This window comes from Oncorhynchus mykiss, chromosome 23 (genome assembly GCF_013265735.2).
Source record: "Oncorhynchus mykiss isolate Arlee chromosome 23, USDA_OmykA_1.1, whole genome shotgun sequence".
Taxonomy (NCBI): Eukaryota; Metazoa; Chordata; class Actinopteri; order Salmoniformes; family Salmonidae; genus Oncorhynchus; species Oncorhynchus mykiss.
This window is the reverse complement of record NC_048587.1, coordinates 8714413-8735633: the sequence shown is the minus strand read 5'-3', so window position 1 is coordinate 8735633 and position 21221 is coordinate 8714413. Positions and strand designations below refer to the sequence as shown.

Here is a 21221-nt window from a genome sequence, read left to right as displayed (position 1 = left end):
TCAATCAAATTGGCTTTTTGGGTTTACTGCTTGGCTTGGATTGGGGCTTTTCTCAGTGGTTTAAAACATCCCTCTACTGTAATTATGGATGTCTTTAGGTATGGATGTCTTTATGGATTAAAACATCCCTCTACTGTAATTATGGATGTCTTTATGGATTAAAACATCCCTCTACTGTAATTATGGATGTCTTTAGGTATGGATGTCTTTATGGATTAAAACATCCCTCTACTGTAATTATGGATGTCTTTAGGTATGGATGTCTTTATGGATTAAAACATCCCTCTACTGTAATTATGGATGTCTTTAGGTATGGATGTCTTTATGGATTAAAACATCCCTCTACTGTAATTATGGATGTCTTTATGAATTAAAACATCCCTCTACTGTAATTATGGATGTCTTTATGGATTAAAACATCCCTCTACTGTAATTATGGATGTCTTTATGGTTTAAAACATCCCTCTACTGTAATTATGGATGTCTTTATGGTTTAAAACATCCCTCTACTGTAATTATGGATGTCTTTATGGTTTAAAACATCCCTCTACTGTAATTATGGATGTCTTTATGGTTTCAAACATCCCTCTACTGTAATTATGGATGTCTTTATGGTTTCAAACATCCCTCTACTGTAGGTAGGCACTGTGATAGTCTCAGAGGTCCGTTAAAAGCGCAGAGAGCATCATGAAGAACAAGGAACACACCAGGCAGGTCCGAGATACTGTTGCGATAATATTGAAGTGGAAGGAGTATCAGACCACTGCAAATCTACCAAGACCTGGCCGTCCCTCTAAACTTTCAGCTCATACAAGGAGAAGACTGATCAGAGATGCAGCCAAGAGGCCCATGATAACTCTGGATGAACTGCAGAGATCTACAGCTGAGGTGGGAGACTCTGTCCATAGGACAACAATCAGTCGTATATTGCACAAATCTGGCCTTTATGGAAGAGTGGCAAGAAGAAAGCCATTTCTTAAAGATATCCATAAAACGTGTCGTTTAAAGTTTGCCACAAGCCACCTGGGAGACACACCAAACATGTGGAAGAAGGTGCTCTGGTCAGATGAAACCAAAATTAAACTTTTTGGCAACAATGCAAAACGTTATGTTTGCCGTAAAAGCAACACAGCTCATCACCCTGAACACACCATCCCCACTGTCAAACATGGTGGTGGCAGCATCATGGTTTGGGCCTGCTTTTCTTCAGCAGGGACAGGGAAGATGGTTAAAATTGATGAGAAGATGGATGGAGCCAAATACAGGACCATTCTGGAAGAAAAACTGATGGAGTCTGCAAAAGACCTGAGACTGGGACGGAGATTTGTCTTCCAACAAGACAATGATCCAAAACATAAAGCAAAATCTACAATGGAATGGTTCAAAAATAAACATATCCAGGTGTTAGAATGGCCAAGTCAAAGTCCAGACCTGAATCCAATCAAGAATCTGTGGAAAGAACTGAAAACTGCTGTTCACAAATGCTCTCCATCCAACCTCACTGAGCTCGGGCTGTTTTGCAAGGAGGAATGGGAAAAAATGTCAGTCTCTCGATGTGCAAAACTGATAGAGACATACCCCAAGCGACTTACAGCTGTAATCGCAGCAAAAGGTGGCGCTACAAAGTATTAACTTAAGGTGGCTGAATAATTTTGCACGCCCAATTTTTCAGTTTTTGATTTGTTAAAAAAGTTTGAAATATCCAATAAATGTCGTTCCACTTCATGATTGTGTCCCACTTGTTGTTGATTCTTCACAAAAAAATACAGTTTTATATCTTTATGTTTGAAGCCTGAAATGTGGCAAAAGGTCGCAAAGTTCAAGGGGGCCGAATACTTTCGCAAGGCACTGTATATCTACAGAGTCCACAGACCATTTTAGACCCGGAAATATCAGTTAGAACAGTTACCAGAACCACACAGGTTACCAGTTACCAGAACCACACTGGTTACCAGTTACCAGAACCACACTGGTTATCAGTTACCAGAACCACACTGGTTACCAGTTACCAGAACCACACTGGTTATCAGTTACCAGAAACACACAGGTTACCAGTTACCAGAACCACACTGGTTACCAGTTACCAGAACCACACAGGTTACCAGTTACCAGAACCACACAGGTTACCAGTTACCAGAACCACACTGGTTACCAGTTACCAGAACCACACTGGTTACCAGTTACCAGAACCACACAGGTTACCAGTTACCAGAACCACACAGGTTACCAGTTACCAGAACCACACAGGTTACCAGTTACCAGAACCACACTGGTTATCAGTTACCAGAACCACACTGGTTACCAGTTACCAGAACCACACTGGTTACCAGTTACGAGAACCACACAGGTTACCAGTTACCAGAACCACACTGGTTATCAGTTACCAGAACCACACAGGTTACCAGTTACCAGAACCACACAGATTACCAGTTACCAGAACCACACTGGTTACCAGAAACACTGTTTACCAGAACCACACAGGTTATCAGTTACCAGTTACCAGAACCACACAGGTTACCAGTTACCAGAACCACACAGGTTACCAGTTACCAGAACCACACTGGTTATCAGTTACCAGAACCACACTGGTTACCAGTTACCAGAACCACACTGGTTACCAGTTACGAGAACCACACAGGCTACCAGTTACCAGAACCACACTGGTTATCAGTTACCAGAACCACACAGGTTACCAGTTACCAGAACCACACAGGTTACCAGTTACCAGAACCACACAGGTTACCAGTAACCAGAACCACACTGGTCCCCTAAACAAGGAACTTTACTATTAAACTTTACTACTATCTATTAATAAATCATGCAATTCGTATATGTTAAGAATTTGGAAATGCTTAAAGATCCTGTTCAATCTCTTTAACAGAGATGATATGACGAAATCTGTTTCAAATATGACACGACTGCCGAAATGTCACAGTGACTTGGAGTTCCACCAAACCAATATGGAAATGGGAGAACTGACAGTGCCTCTCTTGCAGATAATAAGAGCATTTTTTAATCCACTGGGATGGGAGTACCCTCACACACACAGAGAACCTAATGGCTTCAACAGCAGGTAGGCTTCTAAGCCAGTAATTAGTAGGACTAGTGAAGTCAATAGCCCACGGGGCTCTGGTCTAAAGTAGTGCTCTGCAGGGTTCCCATTTGGCATGCAGTCACCGGTTGATGTTTTCTCTCCATTGTGATGTCATTTATTATTTATCGTCATTGTGATGTCATTTAATTATTTATCGTCATTGTGATGTCATTTAATTATTTATCGCCATTATGATGTCAACCGAAAAGCTGTATTTGGATCCATGAATGGAAGTAATTACACACAAAAAAATGAAGAAAAAAACAAACCACGTTCTTTTTTTTGTTTTTTTATCCAAATTTTAAACGTCAACATAATCTTGCTTTACACGTAACAACAACAACAGACACACGATGAGCCCTTTTTCCATCAGTTGTCGCAAAGTGCTTACCCGGCCTAAAACCACAAAGAGAAACCAATGCGGATGTAGAAGCATCATTGTAGTTCATGACACAAAACATAAAAAGTTCAATATGTAACTTGTGGTCCAGTAATGACATGTAGTGTTGATAGCAGATATACAGAAGCTTGTGCTGAAAAGTATTGACAAAATCATGTTTGTACAATTTGTTAAATGATTAAAGCCTGAGTGTTGGTCTGTTTGGGTTGTGTCAACCGACTTGTCACTCATTGTTTGGCTTGAACATGGAGTTGCATAGAGCACAAATAGATCTGGGACCAGGTTAATTTTATCTTTATTTTACTAGGCAAGTCAGTTAAGAACAAATTATTATTTTCAATGACGGCCTAGGAACAGTGGGTTAGCTGCCTGTTCAGGGGAAGAACGACAGATTTGTACCTTGTCAGCTCGGGGATTCGAACTTGCAACCTTTCGGTTACTAGTCCAACGCTCTAACCACTAGGCTACCTGCCACGCCTTTCAGTTAAATAAAATGGTCTTGATTATTTATTGATTGGTAATTAGCCTCTTTATAATTAGATACCTCCATCTCCAGACAGTAGTGATTTGCATGCTACTGAGTATTCCAACTCCAATACCTCTATTGTATTGTCTGTTGTGGAATTATCTGTAGTGAATCAATGAACCTGGCTTTCTCAGCATGCCGAATCAGGTAATAGTGAATCAATTAACCTGGCTTTCTCAGCATGCCGAATCAGGTAATAGTGAATCAATTAACCTGGCTTTCTCAGCATGCTGAATCAGGTAATAGTGAATCAATGAACCTGGCTTTCTCAGCATGCTGAATCAGGTAATACTGAATCAGTGAACCTGGCTTTCTCAGCATGCTGAATCAGGTAATACTGAATGAACCTGGCTTTCTCAGCATGCTGAATCAGCTAATACTGAATCAATGAACCTGGCTTTCTCAGCATGCTGAATCAGGTAATAGTGAATCAATGAACCTGGCTTTCTCAGCATGCTGAATCAGGTAACACTGAATCAATGAACCTGGCTTTCTCAGCATGCTGAATCAGGTAATAGTGAATCAATGAACCTGGCTTTCTCAGCATGCTGAATCAGGTAACACTGAATCAATGAACCTGGCTTTCTCAGCATGCTGAATCAGGTAATAGTGAATCAATGAACCTGGCTTTCTCAGCATGCTGAATCAGGTAACACTGAATCAATGAACCTGGCTTTCTCAGCATGCTGAATCAGGTAACACTGAATCAATGAACCTGGCTTTCTCAGCATGCTGAATCAGGTAATAGTGAATGAACCTGGCTTTCTCAGCATGCTGAATCAGGTAATAGTGAATCAATGAACCTGGCTTTCTCAGCATGCCGAATCAGGTAACACTGAATCAATGAACCTGGCTTTCTCAGCATGCTGAATCAGGTAATACTGAATCAGGTAATAGTGAATGAACCTGGCTTTCTCAGTATGCTGAATCAGGTAACACTGAATCAATGAACCTCTTGTGTCCTTTCTATTTCAAAGGATTTTTTTATCTTTCTGAGGTGACCCTGTTCTATTTCATATTCAAAACATGTCTTCACAATCTGTACTTCTCTGAGATGCCTGCAGTGGTTACCTTCATTTACAAGACAGTAGTTTGGTGAAAGTACAAAATGTACTTTTATAAGTGATCATGTTCGTTAATGGACTAGCTCTCACTACCGTATGTACAGCTGAGCAGTAGGAGGTTTTGCCACCAGGACTTTGGTCTACCGTCTCCTAAACGACAGCTGCCTGCTAGCTGCCTGCTGTGGTGCTCTCTTCCTGTCAATAACAATACTAATTAATACATATATCATTTGCATAGCACATTTCCCACGCTCAATGCGCATAAAGTTAGAAAGCAAAACAACAACAAAAAACTATCACAATACGTCAACACATTACCTGCTAATGTCGAAGATGGACTTTAAGCAGATTAAGCCATTAAACATTAGAAGTTTGAATAGGTGTTTTAAAGTGAGGGAGATTAAAGCTGCCTCCTGGACGAGTACAGGTAGAGTGTTGCAGAGCTGAGGGGGCCACATGTGAGAAGGCACTGTCACCCCTGCTGTGCAGGGTAGTGGCTGGTTTGACCAGGCTGTTTTAGTCTGATGATTGTAGGGTACGTCCTGCGGAATAGTTATTCGGATGTTGGCATATGTCCAGTGCCTTCGAAAGTATTCAGACCCCTTGACTTTTTCCACATCTTGTTACTTTACGGCCTTATTCTGGAATGGATCAAATTGTCCCCGCCCTCATCAATCTACACACAATACTCCATAACGACAAAGCAAAAATAGTTTTTTTTAATAAATATTCAGACCCTTTACTCAGTACTTTGTTGACGCACCTTTGGCAATGATTACAGCCTCAAGTCTTCATGGGTATGATGCTACAAGCTTGGCACACCTGTATTTGGGGAGTTTCTCCCGTTCTTTTCTGCAGATCTATTATTTTCCGCTGATAAACATCCCCACAGCAGGATGCTGCCACCACCATGCTTCACCGCAGGGATGGTGCCACCACCATGCTTCACCGCAGGGATGGTGCCACCACCATGCTTCACCGCAGGGATGGTGCCACCACCATGCTTCACCGCAGGGATGGTGCCACATTTCCTCCAGACGTGGCGCTTGGCATTCAGGCCGAAGAGTTCAAAGTGTTTAATCTTGGTTTCATGAGACCAGAGCATCTTGTTTCCTTTGGGTGCCTTTTGGCAAACTCCAACCGGGCTGTGATGTGCTTTTTACTGAGGTTGGCTTCCGTCTGGACACTCTACCATAAAGGCCTGATTGGTGGTGCTGCAGAGATGGTTGTACTTCTGGAAGGTTCTCCCATCTCCACAGAGGAACTCTGGAGCTCTGTTAGAGTGACAATCAGGTTCTTAGTCACCTCCCTGACCAAGGCCCTTCTCCCCTGATTGATCAGTTTGGCAGGGTGGCCAGCTCTAGGAAGAGTCTTGGTGGTTCCAAACTTCTTCCATTTAAGAATGATGGAAGCCACTGTGTTCTTAGGGACCTTCAATGCTGCAGAAATGTTTTGGTACCCTTCCCCATATTTGTGCTTTGACACAATCCTGTCTCGGAGCTCTAGGACAATTCCTTCGACCTCATGGCTTGGGTTTTTGCTCTGACATGTCAACTGTGAGACATTGTGAGACAACTGTGTGTGCTTTTTCAAATCTGAATTGACCACAGGTGGACTCCAATCAAATTGTAGAAACATCTCAAGGATGATCAATGGAAACAGGATGCATCTGAGCTCAATTTCATGTCTCATAGCAAAGGGTCTGAATACTTATGTAAATAAGGTATTTCTATATTATTATTAATAAATGTGCAAAAATGTCTAAACCTGGTATTGTGATGTCATTATGGGGTATTGTGATGTCATTATGGGGTATTGTGTGTAGATTGATGAGGGAAAATGTTTTATTCAATCCATTTTAGAATAAGGCCGTAACTTAACAAAATGTGGAAAAAGTCAAGAGGTCTGAATACTTTCCGAATGCACACTCAGAAAAAAAAGGTATGAATAGGGTACAGCGTTGTTTCCTGGTGTACAAAAATATTAAAATACACAATGTACCTTAAGAGAAACACATAATCTCACATGGTACTGTTGAGTACCTTTTTAGGGTACATTTGCAGATAATCTAGTATAATGGTACATTTTTGTACCCAATATGCTCTCAAAAACCAATCCCATTTTCATATTTCCCAGCATGCACTTTCGCAGGTTGATTTTTAGAATTGTTTGTTTCAATATGTTTGATTGATCTTATGCTACACAGAGATAAATAACATACTTTTTTTTTTAACTCATCCAATCTGTTAGTAGTAGGACTTATTTCACCCGTTACTGAGATGGTTGTTCCTGTTTAGATGGTTTAGGGACTCTCATTTATCAATCTTTCCTACTTTGGCAGTCATTTTAAATGCCGGTTGAGGGTGATTTAAAAGTTAAAATTTGGGGGTATTCTAACTCTGGCTGCATTCCAATGAGAATTCCATATCACTTTGTTGTCTGTGTCACAAGCAAACAGTGATTGATGGTACTGGTAACTCTAAAATTCACTTGAAAGGCAGCCTGGGAAAAATGCAAATAAGGCTTTGCACCATACAGTTTTTAAAACAACACCCCAAAAAAATGTTTTAGTGGTACATTTTTGCAGCCTGGGAAAAATGCAAATAAGGCTTTGCACCATACAGTTTTTAAAACAACACCCCAAAAAAACGTTTTAGTGGTACATTTTTGCCACTTAAAGGAACAGACTGCGTTGTCACTGTGGTGGTAACCTAAATAGGATCATTTCTACCTTTTCCAAAAGGTACGCTTCTGAACCTGTACTAATTTATCCCATAATGTACACTTGGATAAATGAGGTGAAAAGGAGACTGGAGTGCTTCTTTTTTTAAGTCTGTAACGAGACTATTTCAACAGATCTACACTGTTCACTGGGTAGCTGAGTGTTCTCCGTCATCTTCTCCCCTGCTAAGGCTGAGGAGGTCTGAGAGGAGACAGACGGACCGTTCTCCAGCACACCCTGCGCCAAACCTCCATTAGCCCCACCTCCAGTCTCTGAGAAGGCCTCCCTCTTCAGTGGTCTAATAAAGAGTACAGTGGGGTTGTTGGGCGTCTCCACAGCGCCGCCCCGGTGGTTGGAGGGCTTCCTGAGGCAGCGGGACAAGGTAGCCACACAGCTCTTCTTGAAGTTCTCGTTCATGAAGGCGTAGATGATCGGGTTGTTGAAGGAGTTGGAGAAGCCGATGGCCTGGACGATGGCGATGATCATGTTCACCGTCCCCTCGTCAGAGTTCTCCTCTAGGTTGTCTAGATGAAAGGAAGGTTTTTGGGGATTAGTTTAGCTGTATTTAGACAATATTTGTAGCTAGGTTTCCATCCAATTTGCGACAGAGTTTCATTTGAATATTCTAAAATCTCCATATAACAATATTGCATTTTCCACCAAAGATGTTTCCATCATAATTTTGGGGAAATTACAATACAGTAACAAATATAGGACATCACTACAATAATTGTTTCTCTTAAGAAACAAATAAAAAAACAGACTGTTTGCTGATTTAAACGTTTTCAATTTTAACTAGGCAAGTCAGTTAAAAGAACATATTCTTGTTTACAGTGGACGGCACTGGGTCAATTGTGCGCCACGCTATGGGACTCTCAAGCACAACCAGATATGATACAGCTTGGATTCAAACCAGGTACACTAGTGGCACCTCTTGCACTGAGATGCAGTGCCTTAGACCTCTGCGCCTCTCGAGAGCCCCGATAAGAGGCTGTACTGTTACATTTTCATGTACCGAATGGAAAAATACAAGTTAAATGGGTTTCCATCGCATTTCCAGCTCGACTGATACTTGTATCACAAAAACTGTTGCATTATATAGCGGATGTGCTCACTCTGGTCTTGGTATATGAGCGCTAGTCAACAGCTCGCGGACGCAGTGCGGGTAGGCTACCCACATTATGAGATAATTATGAAAAAGAGTCAAATGATGTGTATTTGTGAAACGGCAGCCAAGCATCGATCATCATGTCACCAGAATAAGACCCTCGACATTTATTGGAAAGGAGCATCAAGCTCATTGCACATTCACCACCCTGTGAAGTTGAACATAATTGATTTAATCTGTAGGCTAATAAACGGCATGTTTCCCCGAGTCGTAGTGAGAGGACCACACAACATATCATCACGTGACTCCAACTTTACTTAGATATGATGGTTATTATATTAATCATTTGCGCATCGCGGCGTTTCCACCGCCATTTCTTATATAATACATTTTACCGACACAAAAAGATCCCACCATGTCGAACGAACAAATAGTTTTGTCAGCACAGTCTTGTACCGACATGTCATGTTTCAATCAGACTTGTCGTGACTTTTTGTTTTCATGCATCAGGTAATTCATCCGCATGACATGGTTTAATGGAAACGTGGTTAGTGAAAAACATGCTGAACCGTAAGATTTACACCTGCCTCTGAGTTACAGTTAAACCTGAATGTAAAGGTGAACCTATGTGACGGTGATTGTTTATGCTATATGTACTACACCCTATTTCAGCTTGTTAGACCTAGCCCTATTGTCGTTATTGTAGTGTGATAGATCATATACTTACTGTACTCAAACAGCATGTGAACGGTATGAAACGGAGCCCAACAGATCGTGAACAGCAGAACGATGGTAATCATCATTTTTACAGCTCGCTTCTTCTTCCTGTGAAAATCAATAAAGAATGTTCTAACCTTCTCGCGCTTATTCCCTTTCTTTTATTCTTCCTGTATGGAGAGACATGCAGGTGTCATCCTGCACAATGCATTTCAACTGGGATTTTAGAAGAGTTCTCTGTGTGCCTGAATGGTCTGGCAATAGTGCTGCCAACTCCAGTCAACTCAGACCGCGGTTCAACACCCAGGTGCTTTCAACTTTTCATATCAGTTCACCTCAATCAATAAATACAGTGCATTTTATAAAGCCTTTTTTACAATCAGCAGTTACCTAGAGAGGAACCAGGCTCTGAGGGGTGGCCATTCCTCTCCTGTATGTACCTGGTACAGAGGAACCAGGCTCTGAGGGGTGGCCAGTCCTCTCCTGTCTGTACCTGGTACAGAGGAACCAGGCTCTGAGGGGTGGCCATTCCTCTACTGGCTGTACTGGGTAGAGAGGAACCAGGCTCTAAGAGGTGACCAGTCCTCTTCTGGCTGTTCTGGGTAGAGAGGAACCAGGCTCTGAGGGGTGGCCAGTCCTCTACTGACTGTACTGGGTAGAGAAGAACCAGTTTCTGAGGGGTGGCCAGTCTTCTCCTGTCTGTACCTGGTACAGAGGAACCAGGCTCTGAGGGGTGGCCAGTCCTCTACTGGCTGTACTGGGTAGAGAGGAACCAGGCTCTGAGGGGTGGCCAGTCCTCTACTGGCTGTACTGGGTAGAGAGGAACCAGGCTCTGAGGGGTGGCCAGTCTTCTCCTGCCAGTACTGGGTAGAGAGGAACCAGGCTCTGAGGGGTGGCTAGTCTACTCCTGGCTCATCTCTCCTCTCTCATTCTAGAGAGGAACTAGGCTCTGAGGGGTGGTCAGTCCTCTCCTGGCTCATCTCTCATTCCAGAGAGGAACTAGGCTCTGAAGGGTGATCAGTCCTCTCCTGGCTGTACCTGGTGAAGAGGAACCAGGCTCTGAGGGGTGGCCAGTCCTCTCCTGGCTCCTCTCTCCCATCTCTCATTCTTCCCTATATCTATCACAATGAAAGACGTCTGCGTATATGTAGAGTACCTGGATATTTTGTTGACCTCTCTGTGGTTCATGGTGTTCAGGACAGAGGAGTCCCCCACCCTCTTCCTGATCCACAGCTCTATCCCTATCCGTGTGTAGAGAAACAACATGGCTACCATGGGCATCAGGAACAGAGCGACCATGATGAAGGTGGTGTACACTTGTCTGTGGATCAGGGAACGCCAACGCTCCTGACAACACACGTGGTGGTGGTCGTACAGGAAGTCATACTTCACCTGGGAATGGAGGGGGAAACACATCAATGAATCATTCAATCACAGCTTTTGGTTTTCTGGAGTGATTCTGAAAGCGACCGATTTGGTTAGGTTTAAGTTTGGTTAGGTCAGGTCAGGTAAAATTAGGTAAGGTTAGGTCAGGTTAAGTCAGATTAGGTTTGGTTAGGTCAGGTTAAGTTAGGTTAGGTCAAGATAGATCAGGTTAGGTTAAGTTCGGTTAGGTCAGGTAAGGTTAGGTCAGGTCAGGTTAAGTCAGATTAGGTTTGGTTAGGTCAGGCTAAGTCTGGTCAGGTCAGGCCAGGCTAAGTTACGTCAGGCCAGGCCAAGTCAGGTCAGGTCAGGTCAGGCCAGGCCAAGTCAGGTCAGGTCAGGCCAGGCTAAATTAGGTCAGGTCAGGCCAAGTCAGGTCAGGTCAGGTCAGGCCAGGCTAAGTTAGGTCAGGCCAGGCTAAATTAGGTCAGGTCAGGCCAGGCTAAGTTAGGCCAGGTTAAGTTAGGTCAGGTCAGGTCAGGTCAGGTCAGGTCAGGCCAGGTTAGGTTAGGTTAAGTTAGGTCAGGTCAGGCCAGGTTAAGTCAGGTCAGGCCAGGTTAAGTCAGGTCAGGTCAGGCCAGGTTAAGTCAGGTCAGGTCAGGCCAAGTTAGGTCAGGTCAGGTCAGGCCAAGTTAGGTCAGGTCAGGTCAGGTCAGGCCAAGTTAGGTCAGGCCAGGCCAAGTTAGGTCAGGTCAGGCCAGGCCAAGTTAGGTCAGGTCAGGCCAGGCCAAGTTAGGTCAGGTCAGGTCAGGCCAGGCCAGGCCAAGTTAGGTCAGGTCAGGCCAGGCCAAGTTAGGTCAGGTCAGGTCAGGTCAGGCCAAGTTAGGTCAGGTCAGGCCAGGCCAAGTTAGGTCAGGCCAAGTTAGGTCAGGCCAGGCCAAGTTAGGTCAGGTCAGGCCAGGCCAAGTTAGGTCAAGTCAGGCCAGGCCAAGTTAGGTCAAGTCAGGCCAGGCCAAGTTAGGTCAGGTCAGGTCAGGCCAGGCCAGGCCAAGTTAGGTCAGGTCAGGCCAGGCCAAGTTAGGTCAGGTCAGGCCAGGCCAAGTTAGGTCAGGTCAGGCCAGGCCAAGTTAGGTCAGGTCAGGCCAGGCCAAGTTAGGTCAGGTCAGGCCAGGCCAAGTTAGGTCAGGTCAGGCCAGGCCAAGTTAGGTCAGGTCAGGCCAGGCCAAGTTAGGTCAGGTCAGGCCAGGCCAAGTTAGGTCAGGTCAGGCCAGGCCAAGTTAGGTCAGGTCAGGCCAGGCCAAGTTAGGTCAGGTCAGGCCAGGCCAAGTTAGGTCAGGTCAGGCCAGGCCAAGTTAGGTCAGGTCAGGCCAGGCCAAGTTAGGTCAGGTCAGGCCAGGCCAAGTTAGGTCAGGTCAGGCCAGGCCAAGTTAGGTCAGGTCAGGCCAGGCCAAGTTAGGTCAGGTCAGGCCAGGCCAAGTTAGGTCAGGTCAGGCCAGGCCAAGTTAGGTCAGGTCAGGCTAGGCCAAGTTAGGTCAGGTCAGGCCAGGCCAAGTTAGGTCAGGTCAGGCCAGGCCAAGTTAGGTCAGGTCAGGCCAGGCCAAGTTAGGTCAGGTCAGGCCAGGCCAAGTTAGTTCAGGTCAGGCCAGGCCAAGTTAGGTCAGGTCAGGCCAGGCCAAGTTAGGTCAGGTCAGGCCAGGCCAAGTTAGGTCAGGTCAGGCCAGGCCAAGTTAGGTCAGGTCAGGCCAGGCCAAGTTAGGTCAGGTTAGGTCAGGCCAGGCCAAGTTAGGTCAGGTTAGGTCAGGCCAGGCCAAGTTAAGTCAGGTTAGGTCAGGCCAGGCCAAGTTAGGTCAGGTCAGGTCAGGCCAGGCCAAGTTAGGTCAGGTCAGGTCAGGCCAGGCCAAGTTAGGTCAGGTCAGGTCAGGCCAGGCCAAGTCAGGTCAGGTCAGGCCAGGCCAAGTCAGGTCAGGTCAGGCCAGGCCAAGTTAGGTCAGGTCAGGTCAGGCCAGGCCAAGTTAGGTCATGTCAGGTCAGGTTAGGTCAGGTCAGGCCAGGCCAAGTTAGGTCAGGTCAGGCCAGGCCAAGTTAGGTCAGGTCAGGTCAGGCCAGGCCAAGTTAGGTCAGGTCAGGTCAGGTCAGGCCAAGTCAGGTCAGGTCAGGCCAGGCCAAGTTAGGTCAGGTCAGGTCAGGTCAGGTCAGGCCAGGCCAAGTTAGGTCAGGTCAGGCCAGGCCAAGTCAGGTCAGGTCAGGCCAAGTCAGGTCAGGTCAGGTCAGGCCAAGTCAGGTCAGGCCAGGCCAAGTCAGGTCAGGTCAGGTCAGGCCAAGTCAGGTCAGGTCAAGTCAGGTCAGGTCAGGCCAAGTCAGGTCAGGTCAGGCCAGGTCAAGTCAGGTCAGGCCAGGCCAAGTCAGGTCAGGTCAGGCCAGGCCAAATCAGGTCAGGTCAGGCCAGGCCAAGTCAGGTCAGGTCAGACCAGGCCAGGCCAAGTCAGGTCAGGTCAGGCCAAGTCAGGTCAGGTCAGGCCAGGCCAAGTCAAGTCAGGTCAGGCCAGGCCAAGTCAGGTCAGGCCAAGTCAGGTCAGGTCAGGCCAAGTCAGGTCAGGCCAAGTCAAGTCAGGTCAGGTCAGGCCAAGTCAGGTCAGGCCAGGCCAAGTCAGGTCAGGTCAGGTCAGGCCAAGTCAGGTCAGGCCAGGCCAAGTCAGGTCAGGTCAGGTCAGGCCAGGCCAAGTCAGGTCAGGTCAGGCCAAGTCAGGTCAGGCCAGGCCAAGTCAGGTCAGGTCAGGCCAAGTCAGGTCAGGCCAAGTCAGGTCAGGTCAGGCCAGGCCAAGTCAAGTCAGGTCAGGCCAGGCCAAGTCAAGTCAGGTCAGGCCAGGCCAAGTCAGGTCAAGTCAGGTCAGGTCAGGCCAAGTCAGGTCAGGCCAAGTCAAGTCAGGTCAGGTCAGGCCAAGTCAGGTCAGGCCAGGCCAAGTCAGGTCAGGTCAGGTCAGGCCAAGTCAGGTCAAGTCAGGTCAGGCCAGGCCAAGTCAGGTCAGGTCAGGCCAAGTCAGGTCAGGTCAGGTCAGGCCAAGTCAGGTCAAGTCAGGTCAGGCCAAGTCAGGTCAGGTCAGGCCAGGCCAAGTCAGGTCAGGTCAGGTCAGGCCAAGTCAGGTCAGGTCAGGTCAGGTCAGGCCAGGCCAAGTCAGGTCAGGTCAGGCCAAGTCAGGTCAGGTCAGGCCAAGTCAGGTCAGGTCAGGCCAGGCCAAGTCAGGTCAGGCCAGGCCAAGTCAGGTCAGGTCAGGCCAGGCCAAGTCAGGTCAGGTCAGGCCAGGCCAAGTCAGGTCAGGTCAGGCCAGGCCAAGTCAGGTCAGGCCAGGCCAAGTCAGGTCAGGTCAGGCCAGGCCAAGTCAGGTCAGGTCAGGCCAGGCCAAGTCAGGTCAGGTCAGGCCAGGCCAAGTCAGGTCAGGTCAAGTCAGGTCAGGCCAGGCCAAGTTAGGTCAGGCCAGGCCAAGTTAGGTCAGGCCAGGCCAAGTTAGGTCAGGCCAGGCCAAGTTAGGTCAGGCCAGGCCAAGTTAGGCCAGGCCAAGTTAGGCCAGGCCAAGTCAGGTCAGGCCAGGCCAAGTCAGGTCAGGTCAAGTCAGGTCAGGCCAGGCCAAGTCAGGTCAGGTCAGGCCAAGTCAGGTCAGGTCAGGTCAGGCCAAGTCAGGTCAAGTCAGGTCAGGCCAAGTCAGGTCAGGTCAGGCCAGGCCAGGTCAGGTCAGGTCAGGCCAAGTCAGGTCAGGTCAGGTCAGGTCAGGCCAGGCCAAGTCAGGTCAGGTCAGGCCAAGTCAGGTCAGGTCAGGCCAAGTCAGGTCAGGTCAGGCCAGGCCAAGTCAGGTCAGGCCAGGCCAAGTCAGGTCAGGTCAGGCCAGGCCAAGTCAGGTCAGGTCAGGCCAGGCCAAGTCAGGTCAGGTCAGGCCAGGCCAAGTCAGGTCAGGTCAGGCCAGGCCAAGTCAGGTCAGGCCAGGCCAAGTCAGGTCAGGTCAGGCCAGGCCAAGTCAGGTCAGGTCAGGCCAGGCCAAGTCAGGTCAGGTCAGGCCAGGCCAAGTCAGGTCAGGTCAAGTCAGGTCAGGCCAGGCCAAGTTAGGTCAGGCCAGGCCAAGTTAGGTCAGGCCAGGCCAAGTTAGGTCAGGCCAGGCCAAGTTAGGCCAGGCCAAGTTAGGCCAGGCCAAGTCAGGTCAGGCCAGGCCAAGTCAGGTCAGGTCAAGTCAGGTCAGGCCAGGCCAAGTCAGGTCAGGTCAGGCCAAGTCAGGTCAGGTCAGGTCAGGCCAAGTCAGGTCAAGTCAGGTCAGGCCAAGTCAGGTCAGGTCAGGCCAGGCCAGGTCAGGTCAGGTCAGGCCAAGTCAGGTCAGATCAGGTCAGGTCAGGCCAGGCCAAGTCAGGTCAGGTCAGGCCAAGTCAGGTCAGGTCAGGCCAAGTCAGGTCAGGTCAGGCCAGGCCAAGTCAGGTCAGGCCAGGCCAAGTCAGGTCAGGTCAGGCCAGGCCAAGTCAGGTCAGGTCAGGCCAGGCCAAGTCAGGTCAGGTCAGGCCAGGCCAAGTCAGGTCAGGTCAGGCCAGGCCAAGTCAGGTCAGGCCAGGCCAAGTCAGGTCAGGTCAGGCCAGGCCAAGTCAGGTCAGGTCAGGCCAGGCCAAGTCAGGTCAGGTCAGGCCAGGCCAAGTCAGGTCAGGTCAAGTCAGGTCAGGCCAGGCCAAGTTAGGTCAGGCCAGGCCAAGTTAGGTCAGGCCAGGCCAAGTTAGGTCAGGCCAGGCCAAGTTAGGTCAGGCCAGGCCAAGTTAGGCCAGGCCAAGTTAGGTCAGGCCAGGCCAAGTTAGGCCAGGCCAAGTCAGGTCAGGCCAGGCCAAGTCAGGTCAGGCCAGGCCAAGTCAGGTCAGGCCAGGCCAAGTCAGGTCAGGCCAGGCCAAGTCAGGTCAGGCCAGGCCAAGTCAGGTCAGGCCAGGCCAAGTTAGGTCAGGCCAGGCCAAGTTAGGTCAGGCCAGGTTAAGTCAGGTCAGGCCAGGTTAAGTCAGGTCAGGCCAGGTTAAGTCAGGTCAGGCCAGGTTAAGTCAGGTCAGGCCAGGTTAAGTCAGGTCAGGCCAGGTTAAGTCAGGTCAGGCCAGGTTAAGTCAGGTCAGGCCAGGTTAAGTCAGGTCAGGCCAGGTTAAGTCAGGTCAGGCCAGGTTAAGTCAGGCCAGGCCAGGTTAAGTCAGGCCAGGCCAGGTTAAGTCAGGCCAGGTTAAGTTAGGTTAGGCCAGGTTAAGTTAGGTTAGGCCAGGTTAAGTTAGGTTAGGTTAGGCCAGATTAGGTTAGGCCAGGTTAGGTTAGGTTAGGCCAGGTTAAGTTAGGTCAGGTCAGCTTCTTTGGTGCCAGGATGTTTACTGTAAGCGTTTTGGATTTGATTTGAAGCTATAGTAGCTGTGCTGGGAGGGGCTTGACATACCTCTAGTTGCTGTACGAACAGCATTGGGGATCCCACAACCACTGATGCACTCCATACAAGTCCTGCACAAAGAAGACATGTCTCAATACAATGACTTCCTCACAATACCACAAGTAATACATCATATACTGTACACATATGAAGAGTTTCTTTCCAAAACACTGTATCCACCAATTTTTCACATTTGTACCTTCATGTGTGTGTAAAATTTTACCATTATCATATTTTTAATTAAGAGATTTTAGCTGTGTATTACAATGAGTTTGTTGCAATACGCTATCCTGTATTTCTATTGGGTAGCTGGAATAGAATGTTCCTATCCTGTATATCGATTGGGTAGCTGGAATAGAATGTTCCTATCCTGTATGTCTATTGGGCAGCTGGCATAGAATGTTCCTATCCTGTATATCGATTGGGCAGCTGGAATAAAATGTTCCTATCCTGTATATCTATTGGGTAGCTAGAATAGAATGTTCCTATCCTGTATGTCTATTGGGCAGCTGGAATAGAATGTTCCTATCCTGTATATCTATTGGGTAGCTGGAATAGAATGTTCCTTGGGTGGCTGGAATAGAATGTTCCTATCCTGTATGTTTAACATATGAATTCAACACACAAGTCTAGCATCATGCCATAGTGTTTGGTTAGAGTTAGGTCTCGTACCAAATGGCACCCAATCTCCTATACACACTGAACAAAAATACAAACAAAGATCCCAGCAATGTTCCATACACACAAAAAGGGAATTTCTCTAAAATGTTTGTACACATTTGTTTACATCCCTGTTAGTTAGCATTTCTCCTTTGCCAAGATAATCCATCCACCTGACAGGTGTGGCATATCATGAAGCTGATTAAACAGCTTGATCATTACACAGGTGCACCTTGTGCTGGGGGTTAATAAAAGGCCACTCTAAAATGTGGAGTTTTGTCACACAACACAATGCCACAGATGTATCAAGTTGAGGAGCATGCCATTGGCATGCTGACTGCAGAAATGTACACCAAAGCTGTTGCCAGAGAATGTATTAATGTTAATTCCACTACCATTGTGAGAGGATAGTAAGATGAAAGATGATAAAGATAAAGATAAAAGATGGAGGTCAGGTCAAGACATTTTCCTTCTCTTTTTGTTGTCAGTGCCTCAGAGCTTTATGTTTTTTCCCCACTTATCTACACACCATACTCCACTGTTTTTGTATATTATGAAAGAAATTCAACCATAACTGAAGAACTCTCATATGCTACTATGCAATTCCATGTATCTTATCTTTTATCTTACTATCCTCTCACAACTCTGTACCCAGTGACCTTTAGTCTCCTCTCCGCTTCTTCTCCCACTCTCCTCTTCTCCCACTCTCCTCTCTCATTTCTCCTCTTCCCCACCCTTCCTTCTCTGTTCTCACTGACATACACCATTAAGACAAAAGCAGAAGGAGTGTTTATTTTTAAAAGCATACCTACCTAGCATCTTGTATGCTCTTTTCGGAGTGTACTGCCTCCTCATTTTCAAGGGGTAGACAATTCCCTGGTACCTCTCCACGGCGATGCAGGTCATTGTGAGAATCCCCGTCACTATGGCCATAGTCTGAACAAAAGGAATCGTCTTGCAGATGAGAACACCTATGAAGAGAAGGGGTTAGAAGTGTCACTCAAAAAAAACACACTGTACATGGAACAAGCAGAAGTTTCCTCATATGTTCTCTCATTGGCTGCGATTACACAGACCAATTCCGATCTTTTCTCACTAATTGGTATTTTGACCAATCAAATCAGCTCGTCAAGAATTGGGCAACATATCATAATTGAGCTGCCTGTGTACTGCAGCCGGTATGGCTCTCGTTATATAACAGCATGGGGAAATTCGTGTGTTGGTAACCTTCACTCCTAAATCCCCTTGGCTTCGATGTATAGTCCCCTAGAAGGCTGATCCTCACCCATTCAAACAAAATAGGCTATTTTGTGACAATTCACAGAATAACCTTTAATCACAAAACGAATGTGATATTGCTTGCTCTAAAAATCTTGTGTGAAATACTGAAAAAGGTGAAATAACTCTCAAGCCACCTATAAACCCTAATGTCCGGCAAAAACCAGAACATCGATTAAAAACTGTTTACTTAGACTACAACTATGGAAATAAAATACTCGGTAAGGCACTGCTCTGTAGCCTATTACCTCCCACGTTGGTTGGTTGGTTATTAACGTCAACATTTTTGACTGATGGGTTGAGTGACCCACATCTATCAATTTCATTCAACTGTAGAAGGCACCAGAAGGCAATAATACACTGAGATTCTCTTGAAATTATATTAAAAAAAACGCTCTGCAAACACAACCCGTTCATAAATCAATGAGTGTCAAGGCTCAGATTATAATATTCATAAACTACTGCCAAATTGAATGCACTTCCATATTATTATAGGATGGAAAACACCACAACGATTACATATAGGCTTCTAAAGTTTATTCAAACTATCAATGACAGTAGGCACCCCACTGGGCACATAAATCAATCCAACGTCTAATTCCACTTTAGTTCAATGTAATTTCATTGAAACGACGCGGAAATCACGTTAATTCAACCAGTAGACATTCCGTGCAGAGCAGACAGCTGTTGATGGAATCATGGAACATAGGAACTCACCTCCGAGCCATTCCGAGGAGATGTTCTGCAACAAGGTGAACGGGATACAGAAGAATGTGATAAGAAGATCGCTCACCGCCAGAGAACAGATGAAGATATTAGTGGAGGTCTGTATTGCTCTTTTACGCACCACTATGTAGACAACCAAACTGTTCCCAACCAAAGCCAGGACGAATATGATAGCATACATAATGACGAAAGTAGTCTTAGCGCCCAACGGCAACTCAGGGACGTAGACAAGCGGCTGTATGTTGTAAGACTCGATGAACTCTTGTCGCGTTAAATTGTAATGTTGTAGCATCTCTTGCAGAACCTCGGGTGTTATTTTCGTGGACCCCATTTCTGTTGCCGTTGTCATTTTCTAGGACTTTATGTAAATTCCAGTAGTACAGCCACTACAGACAGATGTGTTTTCCCACGAAACGTGTGTGTTATACACGTGTGGCTGATTAGGCTACTCCAAGCAGTGCGCACTGGTGCGCTCCTCCAAAAAAACATATTTCCACTGTGCTGCGGCTAGATAGTGCATTTCTCCGGTGTCCAGAGGCAAGAGGAACGTGTCTGAGTGACACTTCTAGCCTATACCGCACGTTGTTAGTCTGCTGTTGTTGCTGTGGGCGTATAACCTCTGTCCGTCAAGGGGTGGAACACCCAATTAGCTGTCATTCCAGGCCTCAAAAGACAGAAGGCGCACACGCACACGCACAGCTTTATGGAAACAGATTCATATTTTTTGTTTGTGTGATTTTGTGCTTTTCATCATAGCCTATACAAGATTGAGGTCTCATGAAAAGGTCATTCCTGGTTTTGATCCTTGTGTTCAATTCCCTGAACTCATATAGAGGAGGAGTCAATCAACTTGTCTTATCATTGCATCTACTCGAGTTAGTTACATAGTAATTTGTTTTTGTGCACAGTGCTCTTCAGAGATGCGCTGTTCGACAACAACACACTTCCTTTGCAAACAGATGGCTGTGATTCTATTATACAGTCCTATCTCAGAACTGTTATGGGGATTCTGACAAGGGTCCCGTCTTTCAATCAAATGTTTTGTGTATATATAGTACTTTTCAAGTACAGCCTGCATGAACATTACACTTGGACTCAACATATATATGGATTTATGTAATTGGGTGCAAGTTACCCATTGTTTGTTAAGGATGATTTTTCTATATTGTGTTGAGTCTCCAAGCAACATGGGAAACATTGGACCCTAAGTGAGAGGCTGTGTAGGGAGCTGAGTCTCCTAGTGACATGGGAAGCATTGGACCCTAAGTGAGAGGCTGTGTTGGGAGCTGAGTCTCCTCGCGACATGGGAAGCATTGGACCCTAAGTGAGAGGCTGTGTTGGGACCTGAGTCTCCTAGCAACATGGGAAACATTGGACCCTAAGTGAGAGGCTGTGTTGGGAGCTGAGTCTCCTAGCGACATGGGAAGCATTGGACCCTAAGTGAGAGGCTGTGTTGGGAGCTGAGTCTCCTAGCGACATGGGAAGCATTGGAACCTAAGTGAGAGGCTGTGTTGAGAGCTGAGTATCCTAGCAACATGGGAAGCATTGGACCCTAAGTGAGAGGCTGTAGATTGTGGAGAGGCTGTAGATTGTGGGGAGGCTGTAGACTGTGGGGAGGCTGTAGACTGTGGAGAGGCTGTAGATTGTGGGGAAGCTGTAGATTGTGGAGAGGCTGTAGATTGTGGAGAGGCTGTAGATTGTGGAGAGGCTGTAGATTGTGGGAGGCTAAAGATTTTTGGGAGGCTGTATATTGTGGGGAAGCTGTAGATTGTGGAGAGGCTGTAGATTGTGGAGAGGCTGTAGATTGTGGAGAGGCTGTAGATTGTGGAGAGGCTGTAGATTGTGGAGAGGCTGTAGATTGTGGAGAGGCTGTAGATTGTGGAGAGGCTGTAGATTGCGGGGAAGCTGAAGACTGTAGGAGGCTGAAGACTCTGGAGAGGCTGTAGACCAGTGATCATCAACTAGATTCAGCCGTGGGCCGATTTTGTTCTTGAGCGGATGGTCGGGGGGCCGAAACACGCTGTAGACTGTGGAGACGATTGTAAACTGTAGGGAGGATGTAGACCATGGTTCCCCAACATGCGGCCAATGACATCATCAACCAATTAGTATACGATTAGTAGGAAATGAATACTCCCAATTGGTCC

The 21221-nt window shown here is 46.7% G+C and overlaps 1 protein-coding gene across 1 annotated transcript; it reads right to left on the bottom strand.

Annotated features, from left to right (window-relative positions):
• Positions 1–6972: 6972 nt before the first annotated feature.
• Positions 6973–19719, bottom strand: LOC118943826 (pyroglutamylated RF-amide peptide receptor-like). Its single transcript, XM_036959869.1, has 6 exons — positions 19066–19719; positions 17883–18041; positions 16420–16481; positions 10788–11023; positions 9642–9739; positions 6973–8330 (listed from the first exon to the last, which is right to left on the bottom strand). Exons 1-6 carry the CDS (start codon positions 19421–19423, stop codon positions 7912–7914), a joined length of 1332 nt encoding a protein of 443 aa, XP_036815764.1. The 5' UTR covers positions 19424–19719; the 3' UTR covers positions 6973–7911.
• Positions 19720–21221: the final 1502 nt, after the last annotated feature.

Bases quoted from the DNA above. Each gene is read 5' to 3' on its own strand.
- LOC118943826 (XM_036959869.1), bottom strand. From the start codon at position 19,423: ATGACAACGGCAACAGAAATGGGGTCCACGAAAATAACACCCGAGGTT. The intron at 18,042-19,065 runs GTGAGTTCCTAT...TTCTCTTCATAG, and splicing joins CTCCTCGGAATGGCTCGGAG to GTGTTCTCATCTGCAAGACG. The intron at 9,740-10,787 runs GTACTCTACATA...TGATTTTCACAG, and splicing joins GAGGTCAACAAAATATCCAG to GAAGAAGAAGCGAGCTGTAA.